This window comes from Microtus pennsylvanicus, chromosome X (genome assembly GCF_037038515.1).
Source record: "Microtus pennsylvanicus isolate mMicPen1 chromosome X, mMicPen1.hap1, whole genome shotgun sequence".
Taxonomy (NCBI): domain Eukaryota; kingdom Metazoa; phylum Chordata; class Mammalia; order Rodentia; family Cricetidae; genus Microtus; species Microtus pennsylvanicus.
In genome coordinates, this window is record NC_134601.1 from 86,234,297 (window position 1) to 86,256,402 (window position 22,106).

The 22,106-nt window shown below is 39.8% G+C and overlaps 1 protein-coding gene across 3 annotated transcripts in view; it reads right to left on the reverse strand.

Annotated features, from left to right (window-relative positions):
- Taf1 (TATA-box binding protein associated factor 1) overlaps positions 1-22,106 on the reverse strand; it is a 73,484-nt gene that overhangs the window by 36,997 nt on the left and 14,381 nt on the right. For all 3 annotated transcript variants that reach the window (XM_075958924.1, XM_075958922.1, XM_075958923.1), the window contains exons 9-22: positions 18,565-18,741; positions 17,183-17,310; positions 16,982-17,089; positions 16,713-16,886; positions 16,090-16,263; positions 15,390-15,494; positions 8,793-8,993; positions 8,514-8,655; positions 8,033-8,163; positions 6,322-6,402; positions 3,924-4,073; positions 3,642-3,761; positions 3,216-3,391; positions 1,587-1,765 (exon numbers count right to left, since the gene is read on the reverse strand). In XM_075958924.1, coding sequence (XP_075815039.1) covers positions 1,587-1,765; positions 3,216-3,391; positions 3,642-3,761; positions 3,924-4,073; positions 6,322-6,402; positions 8,033-8,163; positions 8,514-8,655; positions 8,793-8,993; positions 15,390-15,494; positions 16,090-16,263; positions 16,713-16,886; positions 16,982-17,089; positions 17,183-17,310; positions 18,565-18,741 — 2,046 coding nt within the window. The remainder of the gene's footprint in view (positions 1-1,586; positions 1,766-3,215; positions 3,392-3,641; positions 3,762-3,923; positions 4,074-6,321; positions 6,403-8,032; positions 8,164-8,513; positions 8,656-8,792; positions 8,994-15,389; positions 15,495-16,089; positions 16,264-16,712; positions 16,887-16,981; positions 17,090-17,182; positions 17,311-18,564; positions 18,742-22,106) is intronic.

Below are 22,106 nucleotides of genomic sequence, written 5' to 3' on the forward strand. Positions count from 1 at the left end.
GCCAATTTCCATTTTCATAAATACAAACATTCTAGAAATACCTCAAGCCGGGTGGTGGTGGTGCACGCCTTTAATCCCAGCACTCAGGAGGCAGAGGCAGGCGGATCTCTGTGAGTTCGAGACCAGCCTGGTATACAGAGCTAGTTCCAGGACAGGCTCCAAAACCACAGAGAAACCCTGTCTCGAAAAACCAAAAAAAAAGAAATACCTCAAAATATTATGTTTGCTATTGAAGACCGAGAAGCAATAGTTATACTTTTATTCCTCTGAATAGCAGAGTGACAGAAAATTCTTAGCAGCAAACAGTTGATGAAAACATCTAAGCAAGGACTCAGGAGGAATAAATAAGCCCAGCGCATGCTTCTCAAAATTTTAATATGAATAGGAAACATCTGGGGATCTTGTAAAAATGTAGACAGGTGGCGCACGCCTTTAATCCCAGCACTCGGGGGGCAGAGGCAGGCGGATCTTTGTGAGTTCGAGGCCAGCCTGGTCTACAAGAGCTAGTTCCAGGACAGCTAGAGCTACAGAGAAACCCTGTCTCGAAAAAAAATGTAGACTCAACTCAGTAGGTATGGAGAGATGATTCAAGATGATTCAGCCTCTGGCGCTTGCCTTTAATCCCAGTACACGGGAGGCAGAGGTAGACAAATCTCTGTGAATTCAAGGCCAGCCTGGTCTACAGAGCAAGTTCCAGGACAGCTAGAGCTACAGAGACATAGTCTCAAAAACAAGCAAGCAAGCAAACAAACAAACAAATAAAACAAACACAAAAAGCCATATATCTTTACAAAGAGCCAGAAAAACAAAATTATACAAAATTTTACAGAGATGGGCAAACAAAGGTAAGACTAGTATGAATGAAAATGGTCACTTTAATCTCCATCCTCAGACTTCATCCTCTCAGTAACAACATCCACTGCCTGCTTGATATCTGTTACCAGAGGAATCATTGGGACCTTGTTATCCATTATCCTCAGTCTGCAATTATTTGATGATTTTTAGCACTTTTTGGATCTAAGCTTCCTTTAAGAATCTTCTGAAAGCCATGAATCTTCTCAGAAAATTGCCTATCCACATAGGATTTTAAATATAAATTCAGAAACTTCAAAGACAACCTGGCAAATTCATCTAGAAACTCTCCATTTTATTTATTTATTTACTTACTTGCATATGTATGTATGCATGGTTTGTTTTGAAGACAGGGTCTAACTATATAGCCCAGGTAGGCCTTCAAATCAAAAGCCTCTGCCTCACTCTCCAAGTGTTGGGATTACAGGTATGCGCCACCACACCAAGCCAGATACTTCCTATATTTTTTAAAACTGTTACTCTGGAGGATGAGTTCCCAGAAAGCTGATAGCACTGGTAGCTCTGGCATGGCCAGGTATCTGGACACAGAAAAAGGAAGCAGTCGGCTGGCAGCATCTCTTCAAAATTTTTTCCTCACAGACTGGAGTCCAGTTTGAAGAAATCTCTCTACCTCATCTACAAGTTTCTCTATACTCATTTTTTACTTTGTCTCCGGCTTGGACTCAAGCTCCATTTTTGATCCCTTTCTTTACTTGTCTGAGAAACCCCCTCACCCAGTAGCATCCGTTGTAGTTCCTTCCGCTCCTGCTCCTCCCGTTCACGAGACAGCTGAGAGCTCGTTTTCTTGTTTTGCAGCATGTTCTCAATGTTCTTTCCCATTTCTTCAAAGTCACTGTCTTCAGCTGAGCTGCTGTCTGTGTCAGTTGATAAGATTTCAGTTGATGACAAAACCCTAGCAAGAGAAGAAAAAAGTTAAAGAGCAGGGGAAATATAAGTGTAGAAAGAAGTAGGATTGGAGAAATAGAAAATTGAGAAATCAACCTTAAAAAGATATACTCAGAATCCATAAAGCCATGAAACCCATAACAGAAAAACTACATCTTCCTAGACAATTCAGATTTGCAAAATTGCAGTAATTCTTTCAGAATAACTGGGGAAAAAAAGCTAAGAAGGTAGCACACACAGGATTTTTTTGTTTGTTTTTCAAAACAGTGTTTCTCTGCAGCTTTGGGGCAGGATTTCATCTATCCATCCATCCATCCATCCATCCATCCATCCATCCATCCATCCATCCATCAGCTTTTCAAGATAGGGCATCCCTGTGTAACAGTCCTAGCTGTCCTGGAACTCACAGAGATCCACCTACCTCTGCTTCCCCCGAGTGCTGGGATTAAAGGCATGTACCACCACATAGGCCAGTTTTTAAAAATTTTCTTAAAAGAGACTGTTTGCTCTCTCCATCCCCCACTCCAGATATGCGCTGAATTGTTGATCTTTCTTGCCTCAGCCTTTCAAGTCCTGCTCAGAGCTCTCCAGTACACTACAACATTTAGATTCACGGATCTTTTCCTATCACATTGCTATTATTTCATAGCTAAGTCATTAGAGGGAAAAAAATAAAACCATTATCACTCTTAAAACTTCCAGGCCTAAGCAAAGTAGGCTACAAGAACTGCCACTGAACCGAGATCAAGCTTAGCATTTAATGACATCCAAAGCTTTTGCTAAATTACTTTGAAAACAGCAGGTTCAATAGGCATGATGGCACATGCTTATAATCCCAGCACCTAGAAGGCAAAGACTAGAGAACTGCCAAAGGCTTGAAACCAACATGGGCTACATGGCAAGATCCTGTCTCAAAAAATAGCTTTAAAAAAGTTGTGTGTGGTGGTACATCCTTTTAATCCCAGCACTCAGGAGGCAAAAATGTAGGTTCAGGCCAACTGGGTCTCCATAGTGAGTTCCAGGTCAGCTAGAATTACATAGTGAAACCTTGTCTTTAAAAAAACAGGAACAGATACTCTGGCAGTATTATTATAGATAGTGCCTGGTATTTCAAATACCCAACCACCTAGTTAAATTTTTTTCAAGTGATATCATCTTCATTATACAATGATATCTCGTAGAGCATGGTAAAGGATACCTGTGGCCCAGAATCTGTTTCCTAAAACAGATACAGGAAGATCATCAAAAGTTCAAGGCCTGCCTATCCTACATAGCAAGTTCCAGATAGCAGGGCTACATAATAAGACCTCATCCCAAAATTGAAAAATAGTATCTGGGAGCTGGAGAGTTTAGTGATAAAGTATGTGTCTTGCATGTACAAGGCCATTAGTTCAAAACAAAACATGTCCAGGATACTACTCCTTTCCAGCTTAAACTTTCCACAGTACTGAACATACTTGTTCTGTAGGTCAAAGATACGCTGACATTCCTCTTTGTAACGCTCTTGATGCTCAGCTACAGAAAACCTTGATCCACGGGCAAATTTACTCATAGGCCCCTCTCCAGAGCGAGCCTGTTCTGTTGACATTGTACGGACCACATCAATAACTTCCCAGCGGGACAACTTTTTAATCTATGAGAGAAACACAGAACTATATATATGCATATATAACTCATTTAGCAACGTAAAAGGACAAACTAGGGCCATTATTAGAAACACAGATAAAAAAAAACTAAAAGAAATTTAGAAAAGTTTAGGTAAAGTATTTAGGACCTATCATGATCTATATCATATTAAAAACCCAGTTAGTTCTTTACACCTTCCTACCTTTCTATCTGTATACAAAGCCTCTTACTCAAGAGTTTTTTTCTTCTATACCCACCTCTTCCTCAGGCACACCAAATTTACGAAGAAGTTGTTTGGCATTTTTCAGAGACAGGCGACGAAGGTCTGCATCTGTTCCTGTGACTGTCTTTTTCACTGGCTGAGGTTCCTTATCGTCCTGTCTCAAACAAAAACAAGTGAGAATCTGAGCTGAATTCCTAACAGTAAGCATCTATGCCATTCTGGCAAATGAACCATTTCCATGTCATCTACTCTATTTATATCTACTGCAAACCTCATTCCTTCCTCTTTTGATTTCTAGAAATCTAAAGACTCTCACCTTCTGCTGAGTTGGTTTGTTTGGAATCTTCACATAGGAGAATCCTTCACCACAGCCTGTGGGATCTGCTACTCCAGTCACCTCCAGGAGACATTTACCCTTCATGGCAGCAATGAAAGCTCTTGTAGTATTCCAAGGAGCAGTACGAACCTAAGATAAAGAAAAGGATTCTCAGCCGGGTGATGGTGGCGCACGCCTTTAATCCCAGCACTCGGGAGGCAGAGGCAGGCAGATCTCTATGAGTTCGAGACCAGCCTGGTCTACAGAGCTAGTTCCAGGACAGGCTCCAAAGCCACAGAGAAACCCTGTCTCGAAAAACCAAAAAAAAAAAAAAAGAAAAAAAGAAAAGAAAAGGATTCTCAGCCGGGCGGTGGTGGCGCAAGCCTTTAATCCCAGAACTTGGGAGGCAGAGGCAGGCGGATCTCTGTGAGTTCGAGACCAGCCTGGTCTACAAGAGCTAGTTCCAGGACAGGCTCCAAAACCACAGAGAAACCCTGTCTCGAAAAAAACCAAAAAAAAAAAAAAAGAAAAAGAAAAGGATTCTCAGGGTTATAGGAAACATTGTTCCACATCTAACCACTACCTAAAAGGGTAGAATAATTTCTCTGAACGTTTTCATGGTTTCTCTCTCTCTCTCTCTCTCTCTCTCTCTCTCTCTCTCTCTCTCTCTCTCTCTCCCTCTCTCTCTCTCTCTCTTAGGTATACAATATTCTGTCTGTGTGTATGCCTGCAGGACAGAACAGGGCACCAGACCCCATTACAGATGGTTGTGAGGCACCATGTGGTTGCTGGGAAATGAACTCAGGACCTTTAGGAAGAGAGGCAATGCTCTTAACCTCTGAGCCCTCTCTCCAGCCCCTCATGGTTTCTTAAATTATCCAAATATTAAGTTAAATATGGTGGCAATCCAATGTTCGGCTCTCTTCTATGATACTTAAATCACAATGTTTAGAGATTCAGTACAATCAGGATAAGGATTATATTTATCAGTGGTGTTCTTCAGTCCATTATCCCTGGGATTTCAGTAGGTAGGGTGGTACCCACATTCATGATGATCAAGGTTAGAAGGACAACTCATTTTGTTGTCCAATTTTTTGAATGGCTTTCTTATTCTGATTTTTTTACAGTAGGGTCTCTAGTCCAGGTTGGTTTGGAACTCGCTATGTATCAGAGCATAATCTTGAACATCTGATCCTCCTGTTACCAAAGTGATGGGATTACAGATGTGTGCCATCTCACTAGCCAAAACCTTTTTTTAAAAAATATTTATTTGCCGGGCGGTGGTGGCACACGCCTTTAATCCCAGCACTCGGGAGGCAGAGGCAGGTGGATCTCTGTGAGTTCGAGACCAGTCTGGTCTACAAGAGCTAGTTCCAGGACAGGCTCCAAAACCACAAAGAAACCCTGTCTCGAAAAACCAAAAAAAAAAAAAAACCAATAAAAATATTTATTTATTATGTGTACAATATTCTGTCTGTGTGTATGTCTGCAGGCCAGAAGAGGGCACCAGACCTCATTACAGATGGTTGTGAGCCACCATGTGGTTGCCGGGAATTGAACTCAGGACCTTTGGAAGAGCAGGCAATGCTCTTAACCTCTGAGCCATCTCTCCAGCCCCTCCAAAACCTTCTTTTTAAAAGAGATCATGAGAAGCACTGATTTAAAAAAAAAATGAGTGTTATAGGCCATAAAGAAGGCTAAGTGATTAAAAGCATTTGCCATACAATCTTAAGGACTGGAAGTTGGATCCAAGCATTCACATAACAAGCCCTAGCCACAAATGTTTATAACCCCAGCTCTAAGGGATGTGATTCCCCTCTTCTAGACTCTGTAAACAAGCAAACACACATTCACAAATAAATAAATCTTCAAAATTTTTCTTTAAGAAAAACTACAGAGCTGGGAGGAGTTTTATTATTATTAAAAAAAGAGAAGCTGGCCAGGCAGTGGTGGCGTACACCTTTAATCTCAGCACTCAGAGGCAGCTGGATTTCTGTGAGTTCAAGGCCAACCTGGTTTATATAGTGAGTTCCAGGATAGCCAGGACAACACAGAGAGAAAAAAGAGAGAAATGACTTGTTGCTCTTTCAGAGGACCTGGGTTCAGGTCCCAATGGCCATGTCAGGTAGCTTACAAACAAGCACCTGTAACTCCACCTACAGATAGATTCACAGGCACCCACCTACCTTCACTTACTTATGTGCACATGCACATACACACAGACACACATACAACACATACATACAATTAAAGATAAAAAATACAAGTGTTGCTGGGCATGGTGGTATGTGTGCGTACTCTCAATAGTTGAGAGAAAGGTAGGAATATTTAGAGTTTCCAGGCCAGACTGGGTTACAGAGCAAGATTCTGTCACAAAAAAAAAGTTTGTAAAACCTACTTCATCATCAATCTTCATCTGGAAATCTTCTTCATTTTCTTCTTCAGGAGCAAAAAACGACTTCTCTCCATAGCCAGCATCCTGAAAGAGGACAATTCTATGTATAAAAAAAGTCAACTGAAAAAAACACAGGTTTATTTTTTCTGAAAATAGTTTTACTGAATATTAAATACAAAATATCAGCATAGAAAATGGATTCTGTAGTTTTAAATGCATGTATTATTGTTGTGCATTCTTGAGCTACTAGAAGATATGCCAAATTCCAAGGAATTTGCTGCCCTAGGGATATAGTTCATTAGCAGAATGCTTGACTAGCATGTGCAAAGGCCCTGTGTTCACACAAAATGCTTTTTTCTAGAATTATTTTTTTAAAAAATAATTCAATTTTATTTTATGTGCATTGATGTTTTGCCTGTATGTCTGTGTGAGGGTGTCAGATCCCCTGGAACTGGAGTGACAGTTGTGAACTGCCATGTGGGTACTGGTAATTGAACCCAGGTACTCTGGAAGAGCAGCCAGTGCTCATAAGCATTCAGGTATCTCTCTAGCCCTCACACAAAAACTTTTCAAGGAACTCATGTGGATGTGTGAATAGCTAGGGCCCATTTATAAAGCAAACTAAAGAGAGATTCTAACTATAGACCTTCTCAGCTGGACTTTTTCTGTTCTACCCTTTGTAGTATTTTAAATGAAAGTGGGCAATAAAGGTTTCACAGGAAGTGGCATTATTGAGAGATGTGGCCTTTTTGGAAGAAGTTTGTCACTGGAGGTGAGCTTTGAGGTTTCAAATGGTTAAGCCAGCCCCAGTGTCACTCTTTCTTCCTACAGCCTGTATGTAGAACTTTTGGCTACCTCTTCAGCACCACGTCTACCTGCATCCTGCCATGCTTCCTGCCAGAATGACAATGGATTAAACCTCTGAACTATAAACCAGTTTTCCTTTATAAGAGTTGCTGTTGTTGCCGGGCGGTGGTGGTGCATGCCTTTAATCCCAGCACTCGGGAGGCAGAGGCAGGTGGATCTCTGTGAGTTCTAGGCCAGCCTGGTCTACAAGAGCTAGTGCCAGGACAGGCTCCAAAGCTACAGAGAAACCCTGTCTTGAAAAACTAAAAAAAAAAAAAAAAGTTGCTGTTGTCATGCTGTCTCTTTAAAGCAATAGAAACCCTAACTAATAGGGCTGTAAAGATGGCTCAATGGTTAAAAGACCTTCCTGCTCTTCCAGAGGATCCTGGTTCAATTTCCAGCGTCCACATGGCAGTTCACAGCTGTCTGTAACTCCAGCTCCAAGGGATCTAACACCCTCACACAGATATACATGCAGTCAAAACACCAATGCATATAAAAAAAATTTAAAAAGAAACCTTTACTAAGACAGTCTTATATACTATACATCTCTAAACCATACTTCCTGCTATTATCTCTGCCTATCTGGGAATCCAAAAAGACCCTTTCCTATTTGTTTCACAGAAGAGTCACCACCCAAATTAGTGATCTATTATTTTTAAAGAAGGACAATAGGACTTAACTCCCTCACTGAGACTTACATTGACATTAGCTTTCCCTAGAATCCATACACACAGAAAGTACCTCATGCAGTTTAAATTGCTGAATAACTGGTAATAATCTAGTAACTATCATCTCTAGAGTATTCACTTCTATCTCTCTGAAAAGAAATGTAGACATAAGCAGTGCCTAACAAGAAGAGGCTCACCTTTAGTCTCTGCTCTGCAGCTATCATGCTATAATAAGCGCAGCACTGTTCTGGTGATACCATAGCTCTGATCTCCTCTTCCGTTGGTAAACGAAAATCAGACTTCAACACCCACCAGTTTGAATCCATTCCTGGAAAAGATACAGAAAAACTGTTCTGAATTCTAAAGTAACAGCAGAGCAAATTGACACAGAACCAAGTAATGTCTAGACATGACTAGTCAATAAAACCCCGCTGCCAGTTTCCTACATCTCATATGAGACACAAGTATGTACGTAAGACATACTCACATGAACACTCCTAGTAACCAACTGCCATCAAATTAGCAAAAAAGCATCAAAACCTCCCTCTAGTTACAAGATTTGTACCTTCTTTTGACAGCCACTAATTTCTATTCTATTACCTATGATTTAACTGAAAGTCATATTTCTTTGGGATTATGAGAGTATCACAGAGAAGACAAGTAGTCACAACTGATGACCTGTACGTTTGAAGTCGGCACAGAGCTTTAGCCTTTTCCGGATGCTGCTTTCTGAATGTGAAGGAAAGGCTTTCTTTATATCTTCCATCCTGATCCGCCGTGGCCTATCTTTACTCTTCCAAAAGAGCCGGTAAATAAAAACCTGTCCAGTAAGTCAAATACATTCTTATTACATAAAGAAAGGATAAAAGTCCTCACCAGGTTCCCTTCCCCAACTAAGCCCAGATATGTTTTCATCTTTCTATTACCACATGCATCTTAACCCAACTCCCACCTTACCTGCAGAAAGTCTCGGATGTGTGTATTGGCCCTTTTGGAGTTAGGACCAGGCACTTCAAACAACGGACACTGCTGGCCCACCACAAAAATGTCCACTAATTCTCGAATATAGTAACCCTGCCTTGTTCGAATGATCAAGAAGTCACTCTCTGGCATCTTATGAAGATAAATTGGAGCACGAAAAAGATTGTTCTCAAATGCCTAATGAAAATAAACCACAAAAGTTATTTACAAAAGAAACCCTAGAAAATTCAGCCAACTACTGAAAAAACTAAAACTTACTATTTATATTCATTAGATCTAAAGTCTATACAATAAAAAAAGCAAATGATATGGAATATCAAACAAGATTATTATTATTATTTTGGTTTTTTGAGACAGGGCTTCTCTGTGTAGCCTTAATTGTCTTGGAACTCTCTCTGTAGACCAGACTGGTCCTCAACTCAAAGATTTGCCTGTATCTGCCTCCTGAGTACTGGGATTTAAAAGCCTTTGCCACCTGGCTGAGATTATTTTTTCTACCCACTGTCCTTTAGAACTTAACAGACAAAAAAGAAAGAAAAACTTTAAAAACAGAGCCAGGAATGGCAGTGAATGCTTGTAATTACAGCATTCAGGAGGCTGAAGCAGGAGGATCAGGACAAGTTTGAGGCCAGCCTGAGCAATGGCATGAGATTGACATTCAAAACGAATTGAGTTAGAGCAAGGCATAGTACCATATTCCTTTAATGCTAGCCTTAATTAGAAAAAGTAGGAAGATTAAGAATTTAAGGTCAGCCTTGATTACATAGTGAATTTGAAGCTAGTTTGGTTGCATGAGAAACTCCTCCCCACAAAAAGAAAAAAAAAGTGGGGCTGGAAGATGGTTCAGCAGGCAAAGTGCTTGTTGTAGAACCTGAGTTTGGCTCCCCAGTACTCACATAAAAATCAAAGCACAGAGTTATAGGCCTATAATCCTAGTGGTGACAGGGTGAAAATAGTAGAGACAAGATCCTAGGAGCCTGCTAGCCAACCAGTCTAGGTAAAACTATGAATTCCAGGATCTATGAGAGATGCTATCTCAAAAAATAAGGCAGTGAGTAATACAGAAAGAACCAATATTGACCTCTGTCTCTGACTTCCACACTTGCATATAATCACACACACATTGGAGGAAAAAGTGTTATAACACATACCTACAATCCTAGTACTTGGAAAGTAGAGGCAAGAGGATCAGGAGTTCAAGGCCATCCTTGGCCACTTAGCAAGTTTGAAGGCAACACAGGCTATGAGAGAGACTTGACTCAAAAAAAAAAAGAAATGAAAGTATGTGGTTTAGATACAGAAGAAACAGCCTTTTCCAGTCACTGTATGAAGACACACAAGCCAAAGTTTCTAAGCTTAAGTTTCCTCAGCTACAAAATGTAGGATACCTAAAATACCTATTCTTCATAGGACTGTTATGAAGAGCTTTATAAATTAATATAGTAGGGCTGGAGAGATGGCTCAGAGGTTAAGAGCATTGTCTGCTCTTCCAAAGGTCCTGAGTTCAATTCTCAGCAACCACATAGTGGCTCACAACCATCTGTAATGGGGTCTGGTGCCCTCTACTGGCCTGCAGGCATACACACAGACAGAATATTGTATACATAATAAATAAATAAATATTTTAAAAAATTAATATAGTATACACTTCTACCCTACAGTCTCATACACAAGAGGTGAGGACAAACAATTTAGGGGGGCGAGGTCTTACAGAAGACCAGGGATGTCTCAAAAACAAGGCAATTCTCCTATATCACTTAGATTGTTGAGTACTAGGATTACAGGTATTCTACCATCAGGCCTGGCTTCAGAATATTTTTGAATAGGTTAGCTAATTATTGAAAAATAAAACAAAAATGATGGAGCAAAGTATTCGAAGAGGGCAAAATAAACAAAAACACAAGAGTAGTTGGTCAGAAATATTTGAGGTGGAAGTAGAAGCCAGATAGAGATCAACTATTATAAGCTTTGAATCAGTAAAGTATTCCCTACCACCAAAAAAAAAAAGAGAGAGAGAGAGAGAGCTGGTGAGATGGCTAAGCAGTTAAAGGTACTTGCTGTTCTATTACGAGGTCTGAAGTTCTAATTTTTTTCTTTTTTTTTTTTTTTCGATACATGGTTTCTCTGTAGCTTTGGAGCCTGTCCTGGAACTAGCTCTTGTAGACCAGGCTGGCCTCGAACTCACAGAGATCCATCCGCCTGTCTCTGCCTCCCGAGTGCTGGGATTAAAGGCGTATGCCACCACTGCCCAGCCTGAAGTTCTAATTTTAGCACCCACATCTGACAGCTAAGATATACATATAACTTTATATACATGTCATCAAACACACCCTCTTTTGCCTCCACAGGTGAACTCACATGTGTGAACACACAAATAATAAAAATAAATTGTTTAAATATCCTAATAATGGGGGCTGGAGATGGCTCAGTGGTTAACAGCACTTGCTGCTCTTCCAGGGGACCCGAGTTCAGTTCCCAGCACCAACACGGTAGCTCACAAATGTCTGTAACTCTAGTTCCAGAGGATCTGACACTCTTACACAGATACAACGACACTGCACAGAAAAAATAAAAATAATTTTTTTTAAATCCTGATAACGGGGGGCTGGAGAGATGGCTCAGAGGTTAAGAGCATTGCCTGCTCTTCCAAAGGTCCTAAGTTCAATTCCCAGCAACCACACGGTGGCTCACAACCATCTGTAATGAGGTCTAGTGCCCTCTTCTGGCCTGCAGGCATACACGCAGACAGAATATTGTATACATAATAAATAAATAAATATTTTAAAAAAATCCTGATAAGGATAATGTCAGATGGTTGTGGGACCATGCTTTTATTCCTAGCACTCAAGAGGATCTCTGAGTTCCAGACCAGCCTGGTCTAGAGTGAGTTACAAGACAGCCAGGGCTATACAGTAAAACCCTATCTTGAAAAAAAAATCAAAGAAACAAAAATCCTATTAATAAAAAAGGAAGACTTTCATCACATTGATGGAGAAATTAAATTCTTTTGTGGGGGAGGAGTAGAGACACATGGTTTCTCTGCGTAACGACCCTGGTTGTCCTGGAACTCACTCTGTAGACCAAGCTGGTCTTGAACTCAGAGATCCTCCTGCCTCTGTGGTCTGTGTGCTAGGATTAAAGATATGTGCCACCACCACCACCCAGTTAAGAAATTAAATCTTTTTTTTTAATTGAGACAAAGTTTCTCTGTGCTAGCTGTCCTAGAACTTGCTTTGTAGACCAGGAAGGCCTTGAACTCACTCACAGAGATCTGCCTGCCTCTGCCTCCCGAGTGCTGGAATTAAAGGCTTGTGCCACCACTGCCTGGCTGAGTAATTAAGTTCTAAGTGTTCACTATAGGAATAATTACAGAAGATAGTAAATAATTTTTTAAAAATTTAGTTACATTTTTAATGCAGTGTATGTGTAAACAGGTGGACACATATGTGTTATGAAGTAAATATGAAGTAAAAGACAACTTGCATGTAAATTCTGGTGTGTCATGGTGCTTTATCACAGCAACAGAAATCCTCAGACAGAAAAATTGGTACCAGGACCATCAATATTGCTGTGATATATCTGACTGTGTTTTTGGAGGATCTTAAAAGGAGTCTGGAATGTTGGAATGAAAAAGCCATTGAGTGCTCAGAGTTTAATCATCTGTTCTATGAAAACTTCTAAGATAATGCTGAGAACAGTGCAGTTGATAGAAATATGGCTTATGAAGTTTTAGATGGAAGCTTGAGAGTCCCTCAAAGACTACTAGGACCACAAAAGTGAAATATCCTACTCTGACCTCTGCATGTACATTTATCCACACACTCAAGTGAATGTGATCTCTCTCTCTCTCTCTCTCTCTCTCTCTCTCTCTCTCTCTCTCTCTCTCTCACACACACACACACACACACACAGAGTCACACAAACATGGACTACAAAAAGTTGGGCATGGTGGTACACAACTACAATTCCAACACTTGGGAAGTGGTGGAACAGGAGATCAAGGCCAGTTTGTACTACATATGAATCCAATATCAAAGAAAAAAAAACCAAAACCTAGAGCCATTGAGATGTCTTGGCAGGTAAGAATGTTAGCCATCAAACTTAAACCTGACTCCTGCAATTGCCCTTCAACCTCCCTAACACACACACACACACATACACACACACACACACACTATAAAAAAGAAACTATAAAAGTAGTCACAAAAGATGGAAGAAGATGGGATGGCTGAAAACCACCACCAAGAAACATCAAAGAAAGCCAACAATAATCAGAATCTGGTGAAGAGGGCTAAGGATGTGGCTCAGTTTATCAGACTGGACTCAGACTTGCATACACAAGGCCCTGACACTACCTCTAGCACTACCTGCCCCACAAACTTAGAAGAAAACGATTCTTTTAAAAACTTTGCAGGTGTAGAAAAGTTAGCAAGAGTGACAGTGGAATAAATAAAGATACAATAATAAAGGAATGCTTAAGATTGCTATGGACGCTGTGTCACACACCTGCAATCCTAGCACTTGGAAGACAGAACCAGGAGGGTTGCTACAATTCAAGGCCAAACTTGTCTATATACCAAATTCCAAGTCACTTCTAGACTACAGATTAAGTCCCTATCTAAAAAAGAAAGAGAGAAAAAAGGAAAAAATCAGCTCAAGAAATGAAATGAGAGAATAAAAAGGTAGGCAGTTCTGGAGATGGGTCCCAAACCATTTGTGAACCTTCATAATTCTTTTTAAAAGCTACTGCCAGCTGGGTGGTGGTGGCAGCACACGCCTTTAATCCCAACACTCAGGAGGCAGAGGCAGGCAGATCTCTGAGAGTTGAGGCCAGCCTGGTCTACAAGAGCTAGTTCTAGGACAGGCTCCAAAGCTACAGAGAAAACCTGTCTTGGGAAAAAAAAAGAAAAGAATCTAAAAGCTACTGCCAGAGGGAACTCACTAAAACCTTCAGAAGAAAGCATACACACACACAAAAACAAAACATAGCATTTCCTTCTGGCAAGACTGTAACATTCAAGTACGGTTCAGTATTCACGATGGCCACGATTAATTATCATCAAAATGCACCACTATTTTGCAAACTAGACACAAAGTTAGGGCCTTGAACATATTAGGTAAGTGCTCTACCACTAAGCTTATATTTCTAGTCCCTCAAATATACTAATTTTATACAAAAATTTAAAACACTCATAACCTACATTAATTCTAGATATACTTCCCAGTGTTTTCGGTTTACTTTATAGTCCAGGCTAGCCTTAAACTTGTGAGCCTCTGGCTTGTGCTTTCCTAGTACAGGGATTGCAAGCTGGCACCACCCACACCCAGCTACCAGGGGGTATTTTTATATTTTTTCTTTATTTCAAAATTTAAAAAATTTTAAAATGATTTATTTAACTTTATTTTATGTGCATTGGTGTGAAGGTGTCAGATCCCATGGAACTGCATTTTCAAACAGTTGTAAGCTGCCATGTGGGTGTTAGGAATTGAACCCAGGTCCTACGGAAGAGCATCAGTGTTCTTAACTGCCGAGCCTTCTTTCTCTCAGGCCCTATTTCAATTTTTTTTTTGAGACCAGGTATCACTATGTATCTCTGGCTGTCCCAGAACTCATTATGTAGACCATGATGACCACAAACTCACAGAGCATCACCCTTCTGTTGGAATTAAATGTATGCATCACCACCACCACTAATGGCCAGTGTATATATTCAAAAAGCTGTGTTTTATCAGTTCATATTTGCAATCTCAGCACTCATAAGGCTAAGGATTGCCCCAAAGTTTGAGACCAGTCTAGGCTATACAGTAAGTTTCAGGTCAGTCTCTGCTATAGATTAAGATCCTAGCTCAAAAAATACACACACACAACTCATAAAACAAAAGCATAAATCAAATAACAAAAAATGCTCACTGTTCTATGTTCAGCCTAAAAAAAATCTAAAAAAGAATTATTTTTTAAAAAGTTTGTCTCAAATTTTAAATTATACTAATCTTTTTGTTTTGCTGGTTTATCAGACTCAAACTTACAACATAGTCAAGGATGTCTTTGAACTCCTGATCTTCCTGCCCTCAATGTCCAGTGTATTATACTAATCTTTTATGTTTAATTATTTAATCTTTATTTATAAAAATGTACGTGTTTTGCCCTCATCTATGTCTGTGCACCAGATGCATGAAGTGCACAAGGAGGTTAAAAGAGGGTTCAGATCCCCGGGAAGTAGAGTTACAGATGTTTGAGCTGCCATGTAGGTGTCAGAGAATCAAACTAAGTCCTGTGGAAGAGCAGTCAGTGTTCTTAGATGCTGAACCATCTTTCCAGATTTTGCCTTTTTTGAGATAGGGTCTTACTACATAGCCCTGGCTGACCTGGAACTCAGTATGTAGACCAGGCTTCCCAAGAGCTGAGAATAATGGTGTGCACCACCACACCCACCAAACCCAGTTGATTATTCTACCTTATACCTATACACAAACAGTACCTCAATCAACCAAAATTGTCTCTTTCTGGACAAACTTGATCTTCGTCTGCCAATTTCCTTAGGAGAGAATATAAGACAGGAAATAATTCTTCACCTGCAGTAATTGTCCAGGATGAAGAGAACCCAGGAAAGGAGATGTATGGCAATAAACAGTTTCTCCATATTTGCAATCTGGGGCGCCAGGATCTTTTCCAGGTTTCTAGGCGAAACATAGCAAACTAAGTTAGACTCATAGAATAATACCAATAAATGCACATGTAATCTTCCATAAGCACAGCATTTGCCATTAGCAAGAGACACCATTCCTTTTTTCCCAAGAAATGTATATGACATAATAGATTTTCACAGATTACCAATACATACCAAATTATAGTTGTATTAATAACAAACATTTCAGGAACTGGAGAGATGGCTTCATGGTTAAGAGCACTTGCTGTTTAACCCAGGCGGTGGTGGCACCAGGAGGCAGAGGAAGGCAGATCTCTGTGAGTTCCAGGCCAGCCTGGTCTACACTGTGAGTTCTAGGACAGGTTCCAAAGCTACACAGAGAAACCTTGTCTTGAAAAACCAAAAAAAGCACTTTTTGCTCTTACAGAGGACCCAAGTTTGGTTCTTAGCACTCATGGTAACCATCCAAATTTCCAATTCCAAAGATTCCGACGTGCTTTTCTGGCACCCTCAGCCACTAGATACACATATGGTGCACATACATACATGCAGTAAAACACTCATACACATAAATGTAAATAAATTTTTTAACACACACATGCACACTTCTTTGACCACAGACTCACCCGTTTATAGTAGTTTTTTATCTTTGTTGCCATGCCAACTTGCATCATTAATGGTCCATTTTCCTCACTGTATTCTGCAAGAATAAGGTCTCCATCTTTGCCTGTGAGGTCCTGAGGGGTGCGCATAAAAAACATCTCTCCACCACCAGAGGCTTGCCTCTCCTGCTCTCTCATCTGTCCAGAATAAAGACAATATAGCCTATTTGCAACAAGAAGATAAACTATACACATTGATATCATCCAATCTGAGGCAATACCAAAACATTCTTTACCATGTCATTTTTTTCTATTTTATTGTGAAAACTTTCAAACATATCACTAAAATTGAAAGAATAGTACTCTGAACATTCTTAATCTCACTACTTAAACATTTTCACTATTTATCTGCAAATTTTCTATAGATTTTAGTAAACCAATTTTGAAAGCTGCAATATTTTAGCCTTAAGTATATCCATATTTATTTTCTAAGAATAAAGATATCTTCCTGAATAACCAAAATAAAATTGTATCACACCTGAGAAAATAAACAATTCTCTAATATAATCTAATATCCAGTATAGTCTCCCAATCTGTACTCCAATTATCTTACAGAACATTTTTTTCTAATCAAGATTCAATTATACCTTTGCCTTCTTTTTGATGTGCTTCAGCAAGGGCTGGACTGAGTGCGGACCTGGCTGCGATAGTGCCCCAAAGGAGTACTTTTTTAGAGGTGGTCGATGGAATTGCCGGAGTTTGATGGGTCCCATATGGGTGGGAAAGAAGGGTTGCCGTAATTCTACTGCTGGAATTGAATGCTAAACAGGAAACAGAAGAGTTAGAGATAAACACTAACTCCTTCCTAGGCAAGATTTACCCACATCCTCCATCAAAACAAAGCAGCTATTTGTACCTGGATAATATTCCCTCCGAAAGTACCTCGAAGACCCTGTTGTTTGGGATAGTAATATTCATCATTGGAGAGATTCCATGGATCTTTCACTTCTGGCTGAGACATGTTCTAATGATAGATCAAATAAGCTTCGGTCAGACAACTCTTTCCTATTATCTTTCTTTGTTCTTCTAAATACCAAGTTCTTTTCTTTCCACAAACCTGCTGTGGTTCTTCCTTGATGACTCCTGTTTTTCCTAAGAGAATTCGACTCTTCTTCAGAGATGATTCTTTCTTATTCTCCTTGGAAGGAGAATTAGAAGTAGCTTCTTCCTTCTCATCGGGGATCTCTGAGAATGTAACCAAAAAACTTTGGAATTGCTATCCCTAAATGCTCATTTTCTTTCTTTCCTCCTCTTCCCTTTCTCCTTTTTTACAACCCTCCTACCTCTTCCCCACCGTTCTATGTAGTACTAAGGATTGAAACTAAGGTTTAACACAAGTTAGGCAAAGACTACCACTGAACTACATCTCCAGCCCTCTAGATCTCCTTTTGCATTATTTTTAAATAGGATCTCACTAAGTTGACAAACCTGCTCTGGAACATATTCTGTTGCCTATAAAATCCTTGAACTTACAGTCTTTTTTCCTTGCCCTCTCAAGTAGTTGGAACACATGCCACCAGGTTCAACAAAAATTCCTATTTCCCATGGATATTTTGAGTTTCTAAGTGGATCTCTCACTCTATTTCCAGGTTATTGTAATTCACTCAACTACATGCGTGATTTTTTTTTCCTTCGAGACAGGGTTTCTCTGTGTAGCCTTGCTGCTGCAAGGCAAACAAGTCATGGACAGCGCTCTGGTTTAAAGGATATATTTTTTTGGGGGCGGTTTTCGAGACAGGGTTTCTCTGTAGCTTTTGGTGCCTGTCCTGGAACTAGCTCTTGTAGACCAGGCTGGCCTCTAACGCCATAACTCCTTTGAAACTCACTTTGTAGACCAGGCTGGCCTCAAACTCATAGATCTGCCTGCCTCTGACTCCCATGCTGGGATTAACAGCATGTACCACCAGCATGGACCACCAAGCCCAGTTTACATATCTGATCTTAAAGATAAAATTTTCAACATTCCTATGAGTTTTTTTTTCTAAACACTCAAACACTAGAAACTGGCAGCTACAACTTTATTAATTTAAAAAGATTAATTTATTATTTATGTACCCAGTGTTCTGTCTGCATGCTTGCCTGCATACCAAAAGAGGGCATCAGATATCATTATAGATGGTTGTGAGCCAACATGTGGTTTCTGGGAATTGAACTTGGGACCTCTGGAAGAGCAGTCAATACTCTTAACCTCTGAGTCATCTCCAGACCCCTATAACTTTTTTAAAAAAATCATTACCTAAAAGATTTAGTTTGGAGGGGAGGGAAAGGGAGGAAAAGGAGGGTAAACTGCAGTCATGATAAAATATATGAATACATTTAATTAATAAAAAAAAAGTTTCTAGTTTTTGGCCTCTCTAACCTTTTTGGTATCCTTTTGCCTTTTGACATTAATAGCAAGATGTCAAAGATAAACAACACTGGCTTCTGTCATCAACATACCCAAAATCAAGTTCTCATCATTGGGATCAAGTGTCAAAACAGGAGGCTCCAAAATCCGGGACATGGCTTGGGCATCCCAAATGATATTGTCCTCCCAACGTCCATATACCAGATCTTCATTATCAATGGGGAAAATGGAATACCAAGGTTTATCATCATCTAGTGTGGCTGCAAAACCTGGCCAAAACAAGGAGAAAACAGTAACAAACAAAACATTAATATTCCTTTTAGTCACGATTCTAGCAAATAGAAAAAGAACAAATATTAGTGTAGGTACTCATACAGCTATTCAAAAGGAACCTACTAGATATCATGTACATCTCACTTTGACAGAAACTACTGCTGACAAAATGTTCACTGCAATATTGTTCATAATAGTTAAAACTTAAGCAGCCTACTTACTAAAGGACTAACTAAATAATTATGGTGAAGGGCTGGAGATGGCTCAATGGTCAAGAGCAGTGGCTCCTCTGAAAGAGGAGCCAGGTTCAATTCCCAGCCCCACATGGTAGCTTACCACTGTACCTCCAGTTCGAGGAGATCTGATACCCCCACAAAGACATAACTGCAGTAAATGCACATAAAAAAATAAACAAATTAAATAAAAAATTATAATGAGCTTGGAGGTGGTAGCACACAACTTTAATCCCAGCACTCTAGAGGCAGAGGCAGGCAGATTTCTATAAGTTCTGGGTCAGGGGGCCTGGAGAGATGGCTCAGAGGTTAAGAGCACTGGCTGCTCTTCCAGAGGTCCTGAGTTCAATTCCCAGCAACCACACGGTGGCTCACAACCATCTGTAATGGGGTCTGGTGCCCTCTTCTGTCCTGCAGGCATACACACAGACAGAATATTGTATACATAATAAATAAATATTAAAAAAAAAAGTTTTGGGTCAGACTGGTCTACAGAGTGAATTCCAGGAAAGCCACAGCTACATAGTGAAACCCCTTATCAGTAAACTATATATACATATTGGCATATAGGTATATATAAATATTGGTATTTAACTATGTTAACAAAGCAATTATTGGTAAGTAAGAAAAATGGACTTCTAAGAACATTATGTATAAAATAAGAACATTATAAGCTTGGGAAGATGAGAGAAAGATAGTGAGCTTGGGGGCTGGAGAGATGGCTCAGGGGTTAAGAGCATTGCCTGCTCTTCCAAAGGTCCTGAGCTCAATTCCCAGAAACCACATGGTGGCTCACAACCATCTGTAATGAGGTCTGGTGCCCTCTTCTGGCCTTCAGGCATACACGCCAACAGAATATTGTATACATGATAAATAAATAAATATTAAAAAAAAGAAAGATAGTGAGCTTGAGGCCTGATTGACTACACACCGAGATCTTGCATCAAAAATATTATGTAACTGAGTTGGGTATGGTGGTACTCTCCTTTAATCTCAGCACTTGGGAGGCAGGGATAAGTGGAGGCCAGCCAGGGCTACACAGTAAGACTCTGTCCCAAAAAACAAAAACTTCAAAAGAAAAACTATGCAACTAATAACATATTTACCTAGAATTGAAGAGAAAAATCTTTCCATAAGATTTTTAAAATTAAGGCATTTTTTGCCAGGTAGTGGTGGATCATGCCTTTAATCCCAGCATTTATGGGGCAGAGGCAGATGGATTTCTAAGTTCAAGTCCAGCCTGGTCTTCAGAGCTAGTTGCCAGTGCCAAGATAGCAAATGCTACACAGAGAAACCCTGTCTTGAAAAATCCAAAAAAATTTAAGACATTTTTGAGTTGGGTGTGGTGGTACATATGTATAATCTAGCACTCAAGAGGTAGGGTCTGAGAATACTGAATTGTAGGCCAGCATGAGCTATATACTGTAAGACTTTAAGAAAAAAATCTATGGTGGCGTGGCCTGAATTGTGAAATGAACCCAAGGTAACTAAGAAAATGTGGACAATACAGAATGGCTTAAAGAGAAATAAAAAAACTTGAAATAACCACTGCAAAATCTTTAGTATATTTTCTTTTAGTAAGATTTTTGTTTATACAGTTGTTTTTCATTTTTACAAATGGAATACTTAAATATGCTGTTTTGCATCTTTTTTCTTTCCATTTTAAATGCTTCCTGGCATTAACTTATAATCACAGTACTCAAGGTGCTAAGGCAAAAGGATTAATTCAAGTTCAAGGCAAGCCTGGACTACACACATGACAAGTAGTAGGCCAGCCAGGGCCATAGCATGAAATTCTGCCTTGCCGGGCGGTGGTGGCACATGCCTTTAATCCCAGCACTCGGGAGGCAGGGGCATGTGGATCTCTGTGAGTTCGAGGCCAGCCTGGTCTACAAGAGCTAGTTCCAGGACAGCTAGGACTGTTACGCAGAGAAACCTTGTCTCGAAAAACCAATAAGTAAATAAATAAATGAACGAACAAACAAATAAATAAATAAACAAATAATAAATGAAACCCTGCCTCAAAGAGTCAATTAATCAAGGCGAATTTTTAATATGTCTCCATCCTCATGGTTGGTTAAAGGGTTACCAAGATCACCAAGAACAATTTTAGAGATCGCCAAGGACTTGTTTAAAGATTCTTTGACGTCTAACTGATGGCTCTGACATAGATAAGATAAAAATGTTTAAAACCATTTTTTTATTTAAAGATTCAATAAATAATAGTTTCTGTGAGTTTAAACATTTATATGAACAACTTTGAAAACTTACACATAAAATTATGCTAAGAAATCAACAAAGCATAGTGGCACACACCTTTAATCCCAATACTTGGGAGGCAATGGCAGGTATATCTTTATAAATGTAGGCCAGTCTGTTCTACACATAAAAAGTTCCAGACCAACCAGGACTACAAAGTGAGAACCTGTCTCAATAAACAAAACAGCAAGAGAAAAACCACAGTATAGCATGGGTTATACTGTGTTATATTACACATGTAATCCCAGCACTTGTGAGACTGAAGCAGGAAGATTGAAGCAAATCTGAGGCTAAACCGGGTGGTTGTGGTGCACGCCTATAATCCCAGCACTTGGGAGGCAGAAGCAAGCAGACCTCTGTGAGTTTGAGACCAGCCTGGTCTACAAGAGCTAGTTCCAAGACAGGTTCCAAAGCTACAGAGAAACCCTGTCTCGAAAATAACACACAAAAAAAACCCTGAGGCCAGCCTGAAATATAAGATATTCTCCAATGAGAACGCCACCACCATAGTACTTAGAAGACAAGAGTCCGGTAGATCTCTGAGTTCGAGGCCTGCCTGGTCTACAGAGCGAATTCCAGGACAGGCTCCAAAGCTACAGAGAAACCCTTTCTCGAAAAACAAAACAAAAACCAAAAAGAGGAACGAAAACAGTACGTATGACATTGAACTCAAATCAGGTATGGCAACAAACACTTATAATAGTAGTACTTAGGAAGTTTCAATTAGGAAAATAGTGAGTTCCAGATTAACTTCTGGTACAGAGCAAGACCTTGTCTCAACATTAACTAATTAAACTCAACCAGATACATGCAGCAAACAAAAGAAAACACATCAAAAAGTTAATAATGATAATCTCTACAATATCAGA